Source organism: Gymnoscopelus microlampas, assembly GCF_963454915.1.
Source record: "Gymnoscopelus microlampas genome assembly, chromosome: 7".
NCBI lineage: Eukaryota > Metazoa > Chordata > Actinopteri > Myctophiformes > Myctophidae > Gymnoscopelus > Gymnoscopelus microlampas.
Window position 1 is genome coordinate 31868521 of NC_139944.1, and position 20817 is coordinate 31889337.

General features: G+C 42.2%; 1 protein-coding gene across 3 annotated transcripts in view; it reads right to left on the reverse strand.

Annotated features, from left to right (window-relative positions):
- rnf123 (ring finger protein 123) overlaps positions 1 to 20817 on the reverse strand; it is a 197571-nt gene that overhangs the window by 149050 nt on the left and 27704 nt on the right. For all 3 annotated transcript variants that reach the window (XR_014601226.1, XM_084063529.1, XM_084063530.1), the window contains exons 22-28: positions 14674 to 14774; positions 13724 to 13916; positions 13224 to 13369; positions 5261 to 5344; positions 3442 to 3549; positions 3061 to 3238; positions 1523 to 1597 (exon numbers count right to left, since the gene is read on the reverse strand). Coding sequence is in view for 2 of the 3 variants with exons in the window: in XM_084063529.1 (XP_083919655.1) it covers positions 1523 to 1597; positions 3061 to 3238; positions 3442 to 3549; positions 5261 to 5344; positions 13224 to 13369; positions 13724 to 13916; positions 14674 to 14774 (885 nt within the window). In the remaining variant the exon portion in view is untranslated. The remainder of the gene's footprint in view (positions 1 to 1522; positions 1598 to 3060; positions 3239 to 3441; positions 3550 to 5260; positions 5345 to 13223; positions 13370 to 13723; positions 13917 to 14673; positions 14775 to 20817) is intronic.

Sequence of the window (20817 nt, forward strand, 5' to 3'; positions counted from 1 at the left end):
GACCGTATCTGTATCTGCTGATTCTCTCTAGAACTGATCAGAAAACTGCAAAGTGAGTTGATCCCAGTCCAGGGCTTAAGTGGTTAAAGACCAGGCGTGGAGAGAGGTAACTCTAACCCTTGACCACCACTCAGGCTAAATTGACAGTGTAGTTTAGAACATCTTTTTAGAGTCTGGGTGAGGCGAGGTGACTTTGTGGTACTTCAGATTAGGACTGTGTGTGTGTGATCGATCACTGCGGTTTTTATCGTGACAGCCAAGAGTAAAGGCATCCTGACATTCCCAGGAGCTAACAGGTAGCAAACTAAGCATGGAAATGAGAGCTGATAGTGATAGGAAGAAACGAACAGGATGAATACATAAATAGATGGGGAGGAATCAGAATTCAGAATCTCTTTCACTCACACACACACACACACACACACACACACACACACACACACACACACACACACATTTAACCACAGGCCGTGCCACCAGCACTTTGCAATGAGTTTGCAATGAGTTACAATGGAACAGACTGCAAAAAGAAATGCTAACATAATTATTCTTACTTGTGAAAAAGTATTATTCATTATGGTCACAAACTGATATAATACTATACTATACTATATAATGCAGCAGTTAGTCAGACATTAGATAGTCAGACATTATGCATTGACGCATGCACATACAGTATACAGTTTCTGTATCTGCTGAATGTCTCTAGAACGGATATGCAAACTGTCAATGCGAATTGATCATTTGAATTGAACATTTTTTTAAAGAAAAATAAGCAGATTGTAGGCAGCAGCTAAACTGCAAAAACTGCAAATGACAATGAATGTTTGGTTAATAAAATAAATAATATTTAATATAATACAGCAGAGATTTTTTTTAAATGTAAATTAAATTGCATTCATATAAATAAGAAGCTGTATAGATGATCTTTAATATTTAGTTAAAGAAGGCCGGCAAATCTTACTTTCATTGCTTAATACAAAAATGGCATTTCAAACAATGTTTTGAAGATGGTCAAAGGCTACAGTATAGCTATTTGGGAGTCCTTGGCATGGAGACATTTAGGAACCCCTTTTCTAATTATACTAATTAGTTTATCTAAACTGCAACCTTGAGATTTGTCCTTTTTGACCCAAAACTTACAGTCTCTTTGGGGCAGCCTAATGATCATTCCCAACACGTTTCATGGAAATTCTCAAATGATCTTGCTGACAAACACATCCCCAGCCACAGCCACACACACACACACACACACACACACACACACACACACACGCACACACACCCTTCAATGAATTGCTGCAGGAAGGGTAACAAGACAGCAAGTGCACTCTGAGCATGACACACGCTTGCTTGCTTGCTTGCTTGCTTGCTTGCATGCAAACACACCACCATAAAAAATGCATCCCACCTTCTATAAATGACACAAATGTGTGTGTGTGTGTGTGTGTGTGTGTGTGTGTGTGTGTGTGTGTGTGTGTGTGTGTGTGTGTGTGTGTGTGTGTGTGCACGCGAGTCTCACCAGTGCCGACAATACGTGGATCAGCGAAGTGCTTAGCGAGGATAGCAGCTAGTTGTGTAAGGGTTTCTTCATAGCCTGTCAGGAGGGAAAGAGAGGAGATAGACAGAGTTTCACACTTTTGCACAAGAAATGACAAAACAGTTTGAAACGCAACTTGAACTTTTTTACAGCATATGCATTATGCTTGAACACAGTCTCTGGGGTCATGTGATCAACATTATCAAGGGGGTCATCCTCAAGAATTCTTATCCATAGATGGAGTCTGGTTTCTTCCTGAGGTGCTGTCAGGGACACATGGCTGAGGAGGCTTCTCCTTGACCTCACTCGTTGGGCCGGGTTTTGACGTCCATGGAGGAGGTGGCGTTCATCACTGGTGGCTTTTGTCATCTCGACTCGACTGGTAACTTCCCGTCTGATGTCAGCAGGGGCAATGCCAGAGAGGAGGTGCAGGTTGATAATGTTGGTAGGCTTCAAGCAACCAGTGATCAAGCGGCAGGTGTTGTTCAACGCTGGGTCTAGATTCTTGGCATGGGTTGATCTCTCCCAAACAGGACATGCGCACTCCGCAGAGGAATAGCAAACTAAAGCATCAGACACTCGTGGCAAGAGATGCACCCATTGTTTTTAACGGACAAACTGGAGGCGTAAAGTGGGCGCATCAAAACCTGCTGACGTGTCTTTCAGAGCTCAGTTCTATTTTCAAGCATTGTCACAGGGCAAAGACCACCAAAACACAATGTATATGGTATCCGGTTACAAGTTTACAGTTTAAAGTTCAAACCTGTATTGCAGTGTGTATGTATGTTTGTATTTTCACTTGTTTGACTGTTCTACATTCTCAATAGGTGTGTAGGTGAAACTCCATCTTCCTTCTCACGTATTAGTTGTTGACATCAGTGCTTTAAACAGCAGAAATATGGATGAAAATGTATGGGGAAAATCATTAACAATGCATTAAAATACCCCGTTCTATATGATGGAAAACAAAGTAAAGATAGACACTTCAAATTATCTCACCTTTGTTGTGAAACAAGCATCATTGGTGATTTCTATCTGTCTGGTTACCAGACAGATACAAATGGAGTACACAGGAGTACTCCATTTGATGATTTATGTGACCTCTGAGTCCAATTGGCTGCACCAAAGTATATTTACTTTCAGTAGAAGCAAAGGGGGGAATACTGATGGAATCAGGGCTTATCCGTTTGTTAGTTATAAATAATTTAGAAATGTATGTTGATTTGACATTATGGACTATTTTGTGTTCTAAAATGCCAATCTATTAAAATTCAATCCATTTTAATGGATTAACACTTAACACTAACATTAACGCTTCAAATTGTGGAAAAGTCCAAGGAGGTTGAATACATATCGTATGCAAGTCACTGTAGACAGAAATACATACAGATAGAAAGACTAATACATAGTCACAGACGAACGTCTCTCTATGTTACTCTAAGGAAGAGAATACTTCATGATTCATTAGAATAATAGCTGGTTAACAAGCTGTAGTGAGTTAACTGGGTAGTGTGAATGACCTGGTAGCTCCTCCATGCTGTTGGCAGGGCTGAAGTAGTTCTTGAGGGCGCTGTATGCGTTCATGGCTACATTGAGGTAGAACTCTGGTGCGAAGGCGAACAAGGAGCCGGTGTTGTCAGCGTGCTCGATGGTACGGATACATACGCGAAGCAGCCAGTACACATCCAACATCTTCTCCTAGAGCGGGAGAGAGGCAGAAACATAGTGAGACATAGGGGGGAAAGATGGAGAGTGGGCAAAGACCCACAGTGGACAGAAAGAGGGAATTACAACAAAATATAGACAATAATGAAGAGAGAGAGACCCATATGGCCATGTAAACATGTGGTCTTGTATACGCACGCACGCACGCACGGACGCACGCACGCAACAATGTTCACCTTGGAGTAGATTGTGGCGTTGATCCAGGCCAGTCTCCTACTGAGGTGGTTCAACTTCTCAGCAAAAACTTTCTGGCTCTTCTGAAGCTCATCCAGGATGTCTGCTCTCTGGAGGAATGATGGGGAAAAAGCAAAGCTTTTTTTACTTGTTGGAATGGCTGAAATAGCTGTCTCTCAATATGAAGGACTAGTACAACGCATGGTTTGGACATATTATTTATTTAAGATTGTTTATGAGGAATTCACACTACTATGACAGCACTGTGTAGTAGAGTAACTGAAAGAAAGTGACACATTTTCCAGCTGAAAATATGTTGTTGTTTTTGCTGAGCAACAGATCACACGACACATTGTCACCAAAGTATAAATCAGGCTTGACAGGTATGCGAGTGCAGAGGGAGAGGAGATGACACGCAACACAGGTAATGAGCCCAAGTCAGACCCACAACATGATAGGTCAGTGCCTATGTGGCTATATAAAGTGTGGTACGATAGACATCTCTTTTTGGGTCATTCCACAGGACATCAGTAGACACACACTAGGAGGACAGTGGAGACAGGCAAACATGCAATGGACAACATGGTATCACAATACATGATTACAGTCTGCAGTCTGCTGATGCATCAACATGGTAATAACTCCCATCAAACTGTACTTAAGCAATGTCTAACTCTAAATATACCCTAGTAATGAAAATATTATGAAAACAAGTTGAACTAGGCAAGCCTAAATCAGCGAGACCTTGGATATTGTAACAGTCAATTGAGATGGATTGCTCTTTAAGTTGCGTGTGTTGGGCAATTGGCATTGTGTGCGCATAGAGCAAGTGTGGAAGACACACTGCACAATCCACTGATGGATGGAATATAAGGATTTAAAGCAGTCGGGCGAAAGTTCTACTAGTATGAAAAGAACAGCCAGCACTTCGAAGTCCTTCTGGTACTTTTTAATTAAGGCACATGCCGAGGAAAGTTTGACGCCGAAACTCGTCCGTGTATGCCCGTGTCTTCATTAAAAAGTACCAGAAGGACTTCGGCGTGCTGGCTATTCTTTTCACTTGTGAGTCTTCTTGAGCCGTGCAAACGGCAAATTGTATTTAAATGGAGTGTGCTGGTTTTTGTTTCTACTTTGAAATGTCTAGTAGCCTGTAAAAAAAATCATACTAGCCCAGTGTCGATAATATTCAATTCAAATATTCCATTTTAAAAAACAAATCATAATTTACAATTATAGACTACACATATAGTGGGGCATATAAGAAACTAAAATCTGATTTTTGTACAATTCATAAATTCACCCATGGGCTTTCTGAACAACAATCACACACTTGGTAGTAGTAGTATGTGTAGTATACGCCGTGTGTCTTTATGTGCGGTGGCGAGGGCTGGCCCCAAAAATGCAAATATCCATTTGGCAGGTCGCTATTATTAATATATGAATAATTGTTTTTATATCAAGTTTATACTTCTCCCTACTCCTTTTTTGAACATGTTTTAAGTATGATCATTATGTAAAAAAACATTGTTATTTGTTTTCTATTTTATTTAAAGACACTTCTTTACAGGAGGCGGTTATGGCAGCAGGACATATATATATATAAATTAATAGAAATAAAACATTCTATGCATTTTTGTTATTTTTTAAAGCATTACATGATTTATCTCTCTACCTAGTAAAAGGTGCCTGCAGAATATAGTATTGTTCATCTCTTCCGCTCCTAGGCACTCTTAACATTCAATATTATAGGACGGCTCCCACAGGTCCCGTAAAATAATATGCCAAAATAAAAGGGACTTTGACAATCAAGGGCAAGCTTACCCTTGGAGGACACCGTGCTATCTTCTCCTCTGTGTCCTTCAATGCCACTGCGTATTCATGGACATCGTCTGACACCACTACCATCTGCACGGAAGAAAACACACACTTATTCACACTCCATATGCTCATGGCATTCAATAAAATTGTTTCCCTTGATAGATATGCAATACATAACCATTCTCAGCAGGTGAAAATGTACATATACAGTATACAGACATATTAAGCCATGATGTAAAGATCTCAGGCGGCCATAGCTGAATGGGTAGAGACCACCTGGCAAGCAGAAGGTCCCAGGTTTGATTCCTGGCCCCAACAATGTGTCGATTCCGTCCCTAAGCATGACACTTAAAACCTATATTAACCTTGCATCAATTCATTCCAAACTAACTAGTGTGATCGGTCCCTAAGCCACGCCTACTCTAGAATTCCCCAAGTGTCCGGTTGGCGCCACTTTGTTTTTGTTGCCCCACATGAATGCCGAATCGAGCAGTCTAGTCTCTCCAGTCGTGCTACAAGTTGGAATTAAACATGGCTTTCCCAAACGAATACCAAACAAAATGAAACGATTGTACCAAACGAAACAAATTATGACGCCTCTGTCCGAGGTGAATCATTTTGGAGAAGCACAGCGCTCTTGGTTTCCGCTCTTGTTTCTGCATGTCTGGTGAAGCAAGTTAGTCCCAGTCAACCCTACGTACTTAGTTGACTAGGGTCCCTCAGGGTTCAGTACTTGGTCTGCTCCTTTTTTCCACTACACCAAATCTTTTAACCGATAATAGCTGATCTACAAACTCATGACGTGAAGTTGTAGATCTTCTGTTTTCACTAAGAATAGGGACACAAGGGTTCATGGTTAAAAAGAAGAATACCTAATCCTTTTGCCTTCAGTTTGTATGTATGTCTGTATCGCCCCAAGCACCTCTCAATGCTTTCATGATATCTGACTGAAGGTTCCAATGTCCTAACCACTCTCGTACCATTAGGCACACATTGGTCAGTCAGTAGAGAACATTTTCCCGGGTGAAAGAACAGCTAAATTGCCACCCCCCCCCCCACACACACACACACACAAAGCAATGTTTACTCAAACTGTGAGAATGCTTCATTTAACAGAAACACAACTAGCCAGCAGACTAAGGCGGGGGATCTATATTTACTGTTGACGATCATATTGATAGCCTTTTCAAACAACAACTGTACAAAGTGGCTTTCTCTTTTCCAGTACATTTAGCTCATACCCAGGCTGTTTTTGCCTTGGATGAGGGGAGTGATAAAATGACATAGAGGGTGATAAGTAATATAATCCCTAGGACTGTTAACTCTCTCAGTGCCACACAACGAGATATCCCAAGTTTTTTCTGAATGCCCTCAGTGCCAAGAACGAAAAATCCTGAGTTAAAAAAAAATACATATTATTATTTTTATTTTTATTTTTTTGAAAAAGGCTGTATATCGCTCCCTAAGCACATTTGTTTACTTTGAAAAAAAAGAATCCTGGCACAGTATGAACATATGTTTTTATTTCATTGGCACTGAGAGAGTTAAAGGGATAGTTCACCCAAAAAAGTACTTATTTTCTATCTATATTTTTGTCGCATTCCTGAGACAATAATTTGATGACCGGCGGAAAGATGCTAATGTCTCCTGTAGGAGACTCAAAGTTGACACTTTGTGTCTCCTACTGGAGCCGCTGCTGGTCTCCAAATTATTGGCTTAGGAATGAGACAAAAGCAAAAAAATATCCACGAAACTTTGCACATTCCCAATAGGCTAAGGAAGAAATGCCATCCTACATTTTTCAAGTTGGCCTCATGGTGGCACTATAACAGGCCGATTCACGTTTTAACCTATAACTGGACCGATCGGTGTGAAACTTTGTACACGCATAGACCAATTATTTGTTTACAAACATTGAGACTGGACGCACAGGTGACTGCTTCATGTAATCAATTCCCAACAGATCCCCAAACCTGCTGTTTTGGGGTGAGCTTGTTTCAGTTCATTCAACCTCCTCTGTGTGTAGTCTAGTGGGGTGCGCCCTGGCGACACATATATATACTTCATCGCGCAACGGTATAGCGCACCGAGAACAGCTGACATACAAGCTCACAACCGCGTCACGGATGCGACCGCTGTGAGCTTGGAGATCTGCTATTCTCGGCCGTTCTCTGCGCGCGACACCTTCGCGGGACGGAGCATAAATTAGTCTTGACGGGCTGCAGCTGTGGGAGCCAAGCAGGTTCTGATGCCATGATCATAGAGCGCTCCCTCCGTTCCTATGACAGCCACTGGAGGTGGAGTTTTGAGGACAACTGCTTTGAATTGTTATTATTATTTACACACAACAGAAACCAAGGATTATATATTTCAAGAGTGAGAGATCACAGTAAAAATCCTAAGCATTCTTCCTCCACACTGGGAGAAAAACAGCATCTGAAAGTTTGATGGGATGCATTTTTACACGTGAGACTGTGACCACTTTTACATTGCATCTTATGAGCGGTGGGGTTCTTTTGCTGCCGACCTGCGTGCGCATACTGTTTCGTATCAGTGTGACGTCGTCTGTTAAGGCGTCTATTCCCTAGAGGCCTTTTAAACATTTTTTGCAAATTATATTTTTATATATTAGTGCTACAGATGTTGTCCAAACATCACGCAAATCAGTACACATTATCTCTATAGTCATGTGATCAAGATGGACCTTTTTCATATTCCATCCTGATTGGCTAGGGATACCAATTTCATCAATTCAGGAGAGATGCACACATTCACTCACTCACACATGCACACAATCAGATGTATGGTAAGCTTTCTCTCAACACCTTCCTTCTTTAGAACAGCTGTGATGCAAAAGAGAGCAGAGGAAATGGAGGCAGAGGGAAGCCCTGCCTGTAAAATGAAAATTAAAACAAATCATACACACACACACGCACGCACGCACGCACGCATGCATGCACTTACGCACGCACACAGATGTACAGTAAGGCTTCCTCTGAACACCCGAGGGTTTATCCTAGAACCTCAACGGTTCTGGTGCAACAGATAACAGAGGAGCAGAGGAAATGGAGTGAAAGGGAAGCCCTACCTATTAAAAAAGAAGAAGAATATCACACACATAGCTTTCCCCACCATTCATCATGCCCACCCAGGGTATAATTTGATTGAACACATTACACTGTGGAATAATTTTAAAATAGAGAGTACTACATGGTACAAATATAGATTTGGTATGATTGAACTCAATTGAGTGCACATGGTGCAGTGACAATGGATTTCCGTTCCGATCCAGAAATTTCATTTGCAATTCAGCAGGGCAATCCAGAGCCTAGGATTTCATCCTCTGCATTCCTACTGGCTATTGGTGTCATATGTACTGTATGCACTGTCTGTCATTCTACATGTACTAAATGTTCTCCCCTCCAGGAGAGGATATTGCATTAGTGAGTTATTGGGAGCCCGTTGTGACCCATCAGAAACACAGTGAACGATTGTTGCATCATGCTTTCTGAAAGATATACCTGTGTGTATACAGTATATAGTAAAATATTGGTGTATATAAGAGAAGAGAAGAGAAGAGAAGATTGTGCCATTTTACCATGCTTGAAGGTTATATATATTTTTTTAATAATAAAGAAAAGATTATGTTTATCTACGGGGTCATTTCTGCCAAGTTGTGGAATAAACATATTTTTGTGGTGTTCATTATGTTTCTCCCATGTTTGCTTTGGGCCAATAGATGACATGAAGTCAATCTGTCGGGCCGCAGCAAAAAATAACAACAACGAAAACAACTGAACCTTTTCGCCTTTGGTTAGTCTATTTTTAGCCAACTAACAATCGATGAGCATGGATAAATTTGTGTCCGTCCACATCATCAAGTGATGATATGCCCAATGACAAACACGCTAAAAAAAGACAATATGATGATAATTATATCCAAAATGCAGAGTCTTCGGTGTCAAGCAAAGGAGGCTAACAAGCCAGCCAACCTCAAGCGACATCTGCAAACCATGCACAAAGAACATGTTGGCAAAACAAAACAATTCTTCCGTCGAGAGAGTGAGCCAGAAAACACGGATGGAATGAACACCTCTCACCTCACTGCACTGAGTGAGTACTTCAGCGCGTACTTCACTGATGTGGACACCGCTGCCTGGGACTGGGTGTGGGATCCATTTGCTTCAGCAGCCAAAAGTAGCCTCACTCCTCACAGGCAGAAGAGGAGCAGTTGGACTTATCCTTTGATAGGACATTGAAGGCCCGATTCAAGCAAGTGCCTCTTGCAGACTTTTGGCCCTCCCTCTCACATGAGTATCCTGAACTCACTACCGAGGCCATGCAAATATTGCTACCTTTTCCCACCACGTACCTCTGCGAGTCATTATTCTCCACTATGACTTCAATTCCAAGTACAGGGCTTGTTTGCATGTGGAAAACAAAAAGATCTTAGAGTCTGCCTGTCATCCATCAGTCCAAGAATGGACAAACTCCTTCTCATTAACTCTTTCACTGCCAAGGACGACTTTTACGACTTTTCCAACGGTACTCTAGACTAACAAAGACGACTTTTTCGTTTTCAGTGGTTTTCCACCAGATGGCGCTGTTCTCTAACACAAGAGTGACCATTTTCATCATAAAGTCACACAGATCCAGGGGATCACGTGATTGAACGATCCCCACCACCAGTCCCTTCCTGCTTAGCGTATGTGGGGAAACGGCTGTAACCTTTTTCTCTTTTTTTCACCCTGCATTTTTTGACGAGACAAGCTGTATTCCCGTGCCCGTAGCACTTGCCCTAGCCTTGACGACCTTGCAGGATTAATGCAAAGGCTAAAATGTAACTTAGATAGCATGTTATGTAGACAGATGCCAGGACATTGTTGACCTGGCATCCTATAGTGTGTATAGCTTCTTTTTTTTTCTTAAATTTTTATTCCGCGATTTTTGTAACCCATTTTTTTCACCCGGTGCCAATTTCCTAAGTGATCCTGGGCACCCCCACAGCCTAGGGAGGCCAGGGCCGAGCTCATGCTTCCTTCAATGCATGAGAGCCAACTGACCTTCTTGTCACCTGACAGGGGGGAGTTTCCCCGGTAGGACGTAGCGCGTGGAAGGAACACGTTATTCCAACCAGTTCCTTTCCCCTCCATCAGGCGCCCCAGCTGTCATGGGGGAGGCGGTATAGTGACCAGGATTACTACATGTTTTTGTGAGGGTATTAACTATCCTGGTAGATACGGGGAGAACATGCAAACTCCACACAGACAGGCCCTTTCGCCTATAGTGTGTATAGTTTCAATGTAGGCTGATGATAGGTTATTGGTTTACGTATGTATTAGTTATTAATAGATTATTGGTTTACTTATGTATTACTTTATTATTAGATTACTATTTCTATGCATTTAATGTATTATTGAAGTATTATGATGTACTATCTTGTGTCCTTGCTTACTGTAAGTCGCTCTGGAGTAAAGCGGAAGCACAGTGAAAGCCCCCGTGATTACCAACTATCAGGGGATCGTTCATACTAAAGATAAATATTCTGTGACTACTTGGAAAGGTACTATAGAGCTGGTTTGAATAAGGACCAAATCTCTCGAGTAGACATATAAATGGCCCCAGAAGTGTTTATACCATTAAGAAACTGAGGGCGATTCTACATATGCCGTCTAAATCAGTAGTTCACACACTTTCGTTATCGTTTTTTCCTTGACTCACACCCAACTTTTAATGCTGATCGTTTAATGTAGGCGAATTAGTGCCCCTTTATTTCTACATGAAACAAAGCACTACGTGATGTGAGTGGGAATTGAGCCATCAAGAATAAGGGCACACTCTGCCCACATGAATAAAACATTCAACATTAACTTTTTGCCTTTTCTTATCCTACTACTTGGCATCAGAAACCCTTTTGTAGTCTGAACATAACATGTTCAAGCACCGGACAATGGGGACATGTTATCCGATAAACTCAGAATGTGATTGATTCCTATAGTGTTGTAGCCGATGCTGTCCCTGCATAAACATGTCTATACCTAAAATGAGCTTCTGCCAGAGCTTTGAGCCTCTCCTATGCTGACAACCTCTCACCTTTCCTACTAACCTGTCCCAACAAAGAAAAGCAATCTGCTCACAAGCTTAATTGAAACAATATGCTTGAATATACTGTACTGTAGTGTAAGCTATTGTTTTCCTATGGAATGGCACACCTGCTGTGCGCTCCTCTCTGGCGCCACGTGTCGTGTTTATCTAGCGGTGTTGCAGCGCTCCTTCCTGTTTTGATACCAGGAGATATGATCGGAACAGTGAGACGATGGCAAATGCAGACGAAAGGTTGATATTACACTCAACGTCTGCTTTAATAAATGTGTGCTGTTTGGCCAAAGCATTTCTGAACCATCAGCGTGCGTCTGTAGTGGTGCGTGTGTAGTGTGATGATCACCAGGGTTGCATTGCTCATGGGACGGCCTTGCACGCCGTGCAAGAACCTATTTGAACAGGAGCACGCGCAGGCACATGCATAGATTTAAAACAACTTTAAATTCACTCCTCAACAAAGTTTACGAAGGCTCCCGACCCACACCAGGACCTGAATTAACATAGGAATGAGCCTAGATGCATATCAATTGTCCATTGTGTGACCAGTAGTGTAGGTGTTAAGCGACATGCGCGTGACGTCATTAAGATAGAGTGCAACCATGTTCCAATTCAGCAATGCAACACTGGTCATCACCCACTTATATAAACTGAGTAAGTTAGACCGGTTTACCAGTTCACACCTTTTGCAGAAAGTCAACATTATAGTTCAGAAGTTCAGAATTAGACTTCACATATGTGGTGTATTCTACGGAAGTACAAATAAAAAGTTCCATATTGGTTTTCTCGCACAATTCTGACTTTTTATCTCTGAGATTCACAAAATTGCTTTTCACATTTGTGAGAGGGAAAAAAACATAATTTGGAGATGTCGGAACGGGAAGAAAGAAACTGGGCCTATCTATTATTTATATTCAGTGGCAGAAACGGGCTTCCACAGTGTTACGTGCCTATGAAAACAAGCTATGTTGAAGAAATGTGCTGGGTGGTAGCCTTTGAAGAGCCTCTGTTGATCTAAAACCTCAACAACCACTCTGTTGGTTCTTATTGAGCGGATACGACACTAGTCTGCCAACAAAGCCACCCTCCTCTAAGCCCTTTGTGATTACTCCCATATAAGAGATCAAGTCACCAGGGGGGGTATGATCTTTCTCATCAGGTTTTTCATTACCGGAGTCCCGTGTGGCATTTTCTTTATGAGTTCTATTACCGCCATGGGATTTTTCCAATATATAGGCACATAAGACCTCTGATGTGAATGTAATGTTTGTTTTCTCCACTTCATTGACGTGATGCTGTTGACACTGACAGGTGGAGTGACAGACAAGACAGAGGGACAGTGAGGGAGGGGTATAACATTGCTGTCAGACAGAAACCTTGTATCGCCATATATAAAGTTTTTTTTTTCATAAATCAATGCCCTACTTCGTCATACCACAGTGTCACACAAAAATAGCCGATCTACAAGTGTTGTGATCTTGCAGATCTGCTATTTTTGCTATTATTGAAAAAAAGAAATGTACTTGAAAGTGAAAACGGTTTCGTCTGTTTGTGGGTTTTATAAATAATGATACATACCAGAATTGCTGTCAGAATTGCTGTTTGAACAGCACCTGGGTGAGATTGGATGTGCATGCACTATCGCCTTTATAAATATTGAACCAATGAAAATTATTAACAAGACCTTGTGACTGAATAATAACTACATTGGATCCATTGGAACACAGTTTTTTTTTCCATTTTCTGAAAGGTAACCATTTGGACATACAAGGTTTCCACCTGACAGCGACGATAAGCACAAACACACACACACACACACACACACACACACACACACACACACACACACACACACACACACACACACCTTTCCCAGTTGCTGATGGACACTCAGGTTGTACATCATTACGATGCCATCAACGATCTCCAGCAGGGACTTCTCTGCGATTGGCTGGTCTGGCTCTACCAATGGTCGCCCCAGCAACAGGCCATCGTTACCATGGCTTCCCTCAACTTGAGGTCAATGTTGAAAACAGGGGAGGATGGGGGGAACGCAAAACAAAAGGAAAAAATGATGAAAGAGAAGAAAAAGAAAAAGCAGAGGAGATGGGTAGGATAATGGGATTACACCAATGCTGGTTCATATACCTTGGTGACCTATACAACAATAATAGGAGGTGTGTGTGTGTGTGTGTGTGTGTGTGTGTGTGTGTGTGTGTGTGTGTGTGTGTGTGTGTGTGTGTGTGTGTGTGTGTGTGTGTGTGTGTGTGTGTGTGTGTGTGTGTGTGTGTGTGTGTGTACACGTGATGCCCTTTTGAGAGCCATAGTACAAGAACAGTAGTGTAAAAAATATATTCTGTCACTCACTGTCCTCCTCAGTCCTCTGTTCCACGGTGAGGGTTCGAACTTTGACCTTCTCCGGTGGTGCCAGCGGTCGTCTGGGGGTCATTAGACTGACGGCGGCCGTGCTGAGGAAGCGGTTGGCCCGACCCAGTGTGGGAGAACTAAGCCAGCTGGGCCGGGCTAGCGCTCCACCCATAGCTACAGCACCAAACGGCCTCTGGGAAAACAAAACAAAAACACATTTAACCACTTAAGCCCTACAAACGTTGTCCATATGCAAGCTCTAACGCATAGCGACATGACACATTGTGAGCTCGTTGATCTGCAATTTATTAATATAAAAAAATATATATTTTTAAGAAATAAATATTTAGAAACATTTAGCCTTAAATTATATGCACAAAATAGGGACACCAGGGTTAATGTGGTTAAAGAAACTAAACCAACACTCATACACAGTATCCACTTTGTACACCATGGTACAGAACATATACCCTGGTGTTATGACTTTCTGATATTATTTTGTTTTAGTTTTTTTCTGTTCTGGAATATGTGATACAGATAGAGAGCTGTGCTGTACACCCAATTTCTTTATTTCTGATTTTGAGGATGAGTTGTTAACAGATTTCTCAATTATTATGTACTTTGTCATATAGCAGTGTTACACAAAATATCAAAATAGCAGATCTACAAGTTCTCTGACGCTTTGTGAGCTTGTAGATCTGCTATTTTCTCTACTTTTGAAACTGAAAGTTGTTAAGTGTGTGTGTGTGTGTGTGTGTGTGTGTGTGTGTGTGTGTGTGTGTGTGTGTGTGTGTGTGTGTGTGTGTGTGTGTGTGTGTGTGTGTGTGTGTGTTCCCCCCCTCCATTTCATGAAAAGCAACAGTTTTGGACATACAAGGTTTCTACCCGACACCGAACAGATGCTGTTTCAGTACAATCGTTAAGGATATTTCTAATAAACAAACATAAACCTGTGCTGCTCCACTCTCTTCATCTTCATCCAGGTCGTCCATGGAAGTGGCCTGGATCTCTGCAGGGTCGATGATGATGTTAGCTTTACTGGCCAGGTCATCTGCCAGACAAAAGTAAACAGAAAATGCTTTTTAGTTTTACATTTAGGCCACGTTTCAATATTGATAGAACCGTCTCCCTAATCAGTAGAAACACCTGCTGAGAAGAGAGAGCACACAGGATAGACAAGCGTCCAACCAAAATTGCATTATTCTGCCTCTCTCTCTTCCCTGAGAATTAACAAACAACAAACAACAAACACAAGAAGAAAGAGCACAAGCACATCTTTTAATGTGTATCTGTTTGTGCTCTTACTTGTTCCCGTTTTTGTTCCCAGCATGATGCTGAAGTGCACAGCACGCATTGGGTCCCAAAAAGCATTCTCGTCATTTCGTAATAAGCCTGATCCAGACTGATATAGCAATCATTTCATCATCTGAACACGGCCTACAAAACTGGATGTGTTTTTTGCCAAACCAAGATAGTGAGACTTTCGGGACCTGCACAAACCACTACACAGTACCAAGGATCAAAACAAAACAAAAACCTTCCCGAATCTGAAAGCATTTCCCTGGCAGAACCACCTGCCCTGGCATCCGTATTTTAGGCATGCCCTAATAAAAAAATATTATATTATATAGATCAACATTTTCTACAAGCTAGTAGATTGGCTATTTTCTCCATTTGCCGTACAAAATAGTACAAAGGGGTAGTACAACTAAGCGGTTAATAACCACTGTGACTGAACCCAATATGGGATAAAGAAAGGAAAGAAATGAAAGAACGAAAGCAAGGAAAGAACGGAAAGAAAAAAAAATAATAGAGAAGTAAATAGACAGTGGTCTCATCTGTAGTCTGGACAATTTCATTGTCGGCTAGTCTGGTGATAAACACCTCCCTTACACCTGCAGAACGTCGCTGTCGTTTGGAAATCTTGTACGTCCAAAACTGTTAACTTTTAAGAAAAACTGAAAAAAGAACCTGTGTTCCAGGTTCCAAGCTGGACACGTGTCGCATCGTGGCACGTTGTGAGCTTATATCGGCTATTTTTGCTACTCTTGTATGACATTATAGTATGACGTATGGCATTAATTTACGAAAAACAAAAACAGTTGAAATATAGGGATACAAGCAGATACAAGGTTTCTGCCCGACAGCAATGAGAAGTGACCTCTGTACCAGAGGCTCTGGAACTGTTGTCTCCTCGCATTTCCCACACAGTATAAATCTACGACATCATAAAATTCAGCCAATCCCAAGTCCTGTCCATAAATCCTGTGTTTTATTATTGTGCCACGTCCATGGTTTATCTCCAGGGGAACATAGTGGACATGTGTTGCCAGCAGTGAAAGCGGGAGGGAAACACTTTTTGTTCTATTGGACAGTAGCTGAAGGAGAGAGAGAACTGAACTCTGATGAGACAATCCAAGATTGACGTGAGAATTAAAATGGCACTGGTTTTGTAGTTTGTAAATAACTGCATTTTAACAAAAGTTAAAATCTGTACACAATTAAATGAACTATACTGGGTATACATACACAGGAACATACAGTATATCATACTATAAATGGGCGAAATATCTATGAGTGTGTGTCCATCTGTAGTTCACGTATCTCGGCGTGCGCGTCACCAACGACCTGAGGGAGTGTCATGACTCATGCCCGGCATCGAGGCGGTCTGATCGGCGGTTGTCCAGAACCGCCGATTCGACCGATACACCCACATATGGGTATGCCGTCTATTTTGTACAAATCTGTCAAAAGCATAAAACAAAAAAAACGTTGCCACTTTACGGGGGTGGGGGTAGCAGAGAAACAGAAAAAAGGATGCTCTAATCTAAGACTACTCAGCGTATAACTCTGATCCACCATTCTTTTAAGCTTTATGAATTTTGAAAAGGATAAATAGCTGTGGACAATATAGTACAAAAAACTGCACCTTTGATACGCAACTAGCTCCTTGTCTCCATGTCTCTTTGTCTCCCCATTCAACTGTGGCACCTATCCACTCTAAGCAGTCTTGAAATGTATGATGGAAATTGTAGTTCTCTGCATGTTGTGCAATTAAGAACGCATCTTATACCCATTACTTTATTTCTGTTTTTTCAAAATGTTCTCAACGCAAATCTCATGTAATTACACTAATCTCTGCTCCCTTCAAATGTCAGACCACTACGTTGATAAAAATCTGTAGTAGAGGTCATAGGCAAATCTCTTCCAGAACCACAAGGGTCTCAGAAATATCACATGACGGCCAGGGTGGTCCGTTTGATTGAAGTTTTGAAGCTAGGGGTTGAACCATAGACAGTAAAAAGAATTGACAGAGTGACGCCATTGGTTTCTACAGACCATAAGCCTATTTTTCAGCTATTTCAAATCCGCCATCTTTCTATATCGCGTCATATCCTGCGCAACCGGAAATTAATGCTATTGGTTTCAATCAAGAGCGGGGGCGGGGAATGAATGCTATTGGTTGTGTAGCTTTCAAATCATCCCGCCCCTCCTACAGCATACCCTACTTTATCATACATTTTTAAATAAATGGGACCATAATTTACCAAAACACATATCACGGTGATTGAAAGAAGACTTTAAATTAGCAACTGGAAGCATATAGTGTTTATGACAATGTTTATGAAGGTAAGAAAATCAAGTCTAAAGTTCGTCAAAAACCCAGCCACTTGAACGGAGAAAGATTCTTTCTAACACCAGCAGCGGTAGAACAGCGAAACTACAGGCGATTCATATGAACTGTCACTTCCTATATAGACTCAATTTCAAAGCCGGATGCTGGGCCCTTGGGTTGAACAAGCTGAACAGAAGAGAGGAAAGGAGGAAACGGAATAGGAGAAAGGGAGATGAAAGAAAAGTTAAAGGAGCACCAAAAACAGGAGAGAAAGCAGGAATGCTTAATCACTCAGAGCCAGAGGTTACATTTGAGCCACCAGTTGGTTTGTCAGAGTATGTCAGTTCAGGGGGAAAGCCCTGTAGTCAAGGAGACGACTGCAGAGGGACCGGACAGGCAGATGGCTATTAACATTACTGGTGCAAATAGCAGAGAGGGACCTCAGAGGATGTCAGGAAGGGATGGATTACCGAATGGGTTGACTAGGGCCAGGGGCCCAAGATCTCAGGGGCCCCTAAGCCAGAGCATCTGTGCGAAGTCAGATGACAAGGTCTTTGTCATCCATGTCAATAACAGTGCCACAAAAGTCTTACTGAAAAACTGAAGGAATAGCCTAAATATTCACTTTGAACAAGTAACTAGAAAGAAACCATCTTGATACCTTTTAAGTGTTTATCCATTAACCATTGGACCAATATACACCAAAAGCATTATTTGTACGTCCAGTTTGTTTTTCACTCACAAAATCAAGCAGTGCAGATAAATATGAGCAGGTGCTCTGTTATTGAGTTCAGCGGTCATCTAACTATATAAATGGCGACCGACTTCCGCACCCTCGGTGGCGACACCCCACAGCTCTGTTATCGAATAAACAACGCACCGCCAGACCACATGTCGCCAACTGACTCGCCACGGCGGCCGCGCTGAATTTACGCCTCGCGTAGGGGACATCTCACTGCTCACTACACCTTTTCCACCGCGCAACATAATTAATTCTACTCACCAAATGTCGGACAAAACGGAAGGGGAGGCAGCTTCGTACCGTTTACCGTGCGCACGACCTCATCACCACAACAGCACGCAGCCGCTGGGGTTTTTTTTCCTTTTTTTCCAAACTTTTTTTTTGGTCACCATTTTCTCCAGGCACCATCTCTGGTGTAACGTGCGGCAGCATGCGCTGGGTTGCCAGGTTTGCACAGCCAGCGCCAGAAACAAGCAACCACCTTCATGAAAAAAAAAAAAACACCGAAATGGTCCGCAATGTTCCAGGGGTGTCCCCGCGCGTCCCAACACTCCACAGGGGGTCAGTGGACCATCAGGGGGTCCGCGGACCCCCTGTGGACCCCCTGAAACATAACAAATATTATTTCTTCAAATTTTTTCCTTTTTCAAAAAAACTTTTCCACAGTTTTACTCCGGCGATTTGGGTCCCCCAATATACACACGGCCACGCTGGGCCCCGTGCGCGGCTGGGGTTGAGGGGGGCGTAGCCCCCCGAAACTCTAGTTATTCAAAAATAAAAAGTGATTGAATCAAGCATTCAACCAATACAAGCCGAGAAATGATTTAGCAGGCCGCTAATATAAAAACATGGCCTCCATACTAACCTTTGCAGTACCAATTTCACCGGAGTCATTTGGGCACCAGATTCATGCCCTTTGGGTTGTTGAAAACACTATGATGTTTATTGGTTTATATACTGTAGGTATGTTGGACAATACCACTTGTTATCATACTTCAAAATGAAATACAAAGGACATATAACCCTGGTGCAAAATCAATGAAGAGTACAAACAATCCAACTAATCTACAATTTTCCCCATGCGACAGCCTTTTCATCAATGGAAAAAGAAAGTGTTTCACTCAATCGAGTTGATTAGTTAGGTAATCAATCAATAGCATGAGCACTAGTGCATATGCGCACTAGTGCGTCATGGGGCGTGCTGCTGTGTGGATGAATGGGCCCATGATGTACTGGGGTAAATGACGGGTTGGATGCCTTTAATCAACTGTTGATTTACATGCATGTCATGTGGGGCGCAACTGGTAATACAGCTGAGAGGGGAGGATGGCGAAATAAGGGATGAGAAAAAGATGGGGCAGAGACAGAGAAAGAGAAAGGGTCAGACAGAGGCCAAACAAGACAAAGAAAGGGTTTGACAGGGTCTCGTGTGCTTCAGTCTCTCTCCAAGCGGAGCTCGGCGCACTCATAAAAGACAAGGTCTATATGGGCCACATCTGAACGACTGAACCCACAGACGCATTGCGTGGACACATTGCTGTGATCACGTGACTCCAGATGTGTAGCTATTTGTGTGAGTTCTAGACAAAATGTGTAGGAGTAATAGCAGAAAGTGTGTTTTGAAAAGGCATTTTGAAAATTCTAAAGGGGGGGACTACTAAATGGGCTGAATTGGATGTGGCCTGTATGGGGAGTTGTTTCATGCCATGGTCCAAGAATCATGGGATCATTTTTGATTGTACAACCTACATTCAAGAATTATAGGCCAAATGTAAAGCAACCTGGCTTAGCTCCACCCAAAAAAGCTTGACATTGATAGGTCCAGCCGTTTCCGGGACTAGCTGCGCACACAGACACAGACACAAAAACAGGGGTAAAACATAATCTCCGCCTCTCTGCCTTCTGGGCTGGTGGGCATCAAAATGCAGGAAAGCCATTTCCCATAACTTAGTAGGAGTAAATCTGGATCTCAAGGAACAAAGCAGTAAATTGCTTTCACCTTTGCCGCCTACATTTTTAAGATGCTAGGGTAATATGGGGGGTCTTGTTCTGAATGAGGGCAGGAACAATGAGTACTGGTGCTTAATCGCCGGTGGATGTGCCGGCCATTATTCAATGGGCAAAGGGTGAAAATGACCCCTGAAATCTCAAAAGAAAGTACAACGTGTGGATGAGATGATGTGTGGATCTTTAATATTGACAATGAATGAAGACAGTGGGTAACCTGATATTGAGACTCTGAAAAAAGGTTGTTGTGTTTAATAACACCTTCGGTCACTAAGGTTCATATTGCGAGTCTGTGGAGATGATCTGATGTATCAGTTGAGAGTGAGACATAAGTCATTTCACTCTCCCATCTTGTTAAGGTCAGTGATATCAAAAGTGTGCAATTAAATTGAAAAAGGGTTGCACAGACAAAGACCAATTATAAAGCACATTGCAGTACAGACGATTTGGCACACCGCGTTCTTCAGTGTGTAGCTACAGACATTGAGCATGGGGTAACACGTGGAATAAAAACAGTGATAAAAGGTTACCTCAGGTCGAGCTGCTAATAAGCCAGCTCTTAAGGGAGGACTTAAAGCTAGCCGGCCAGCCAATGGACTTAATGCTTGTGGGTAGACCTTGGAAAAGTAATTATGTAGATATTTAGGTGCAGCATTGTTTGTTATCCTGTGAACCATACACATTTAGATTTGAGTGAAACCTTCCTCAACTTTGAACCACTTAAGGCTT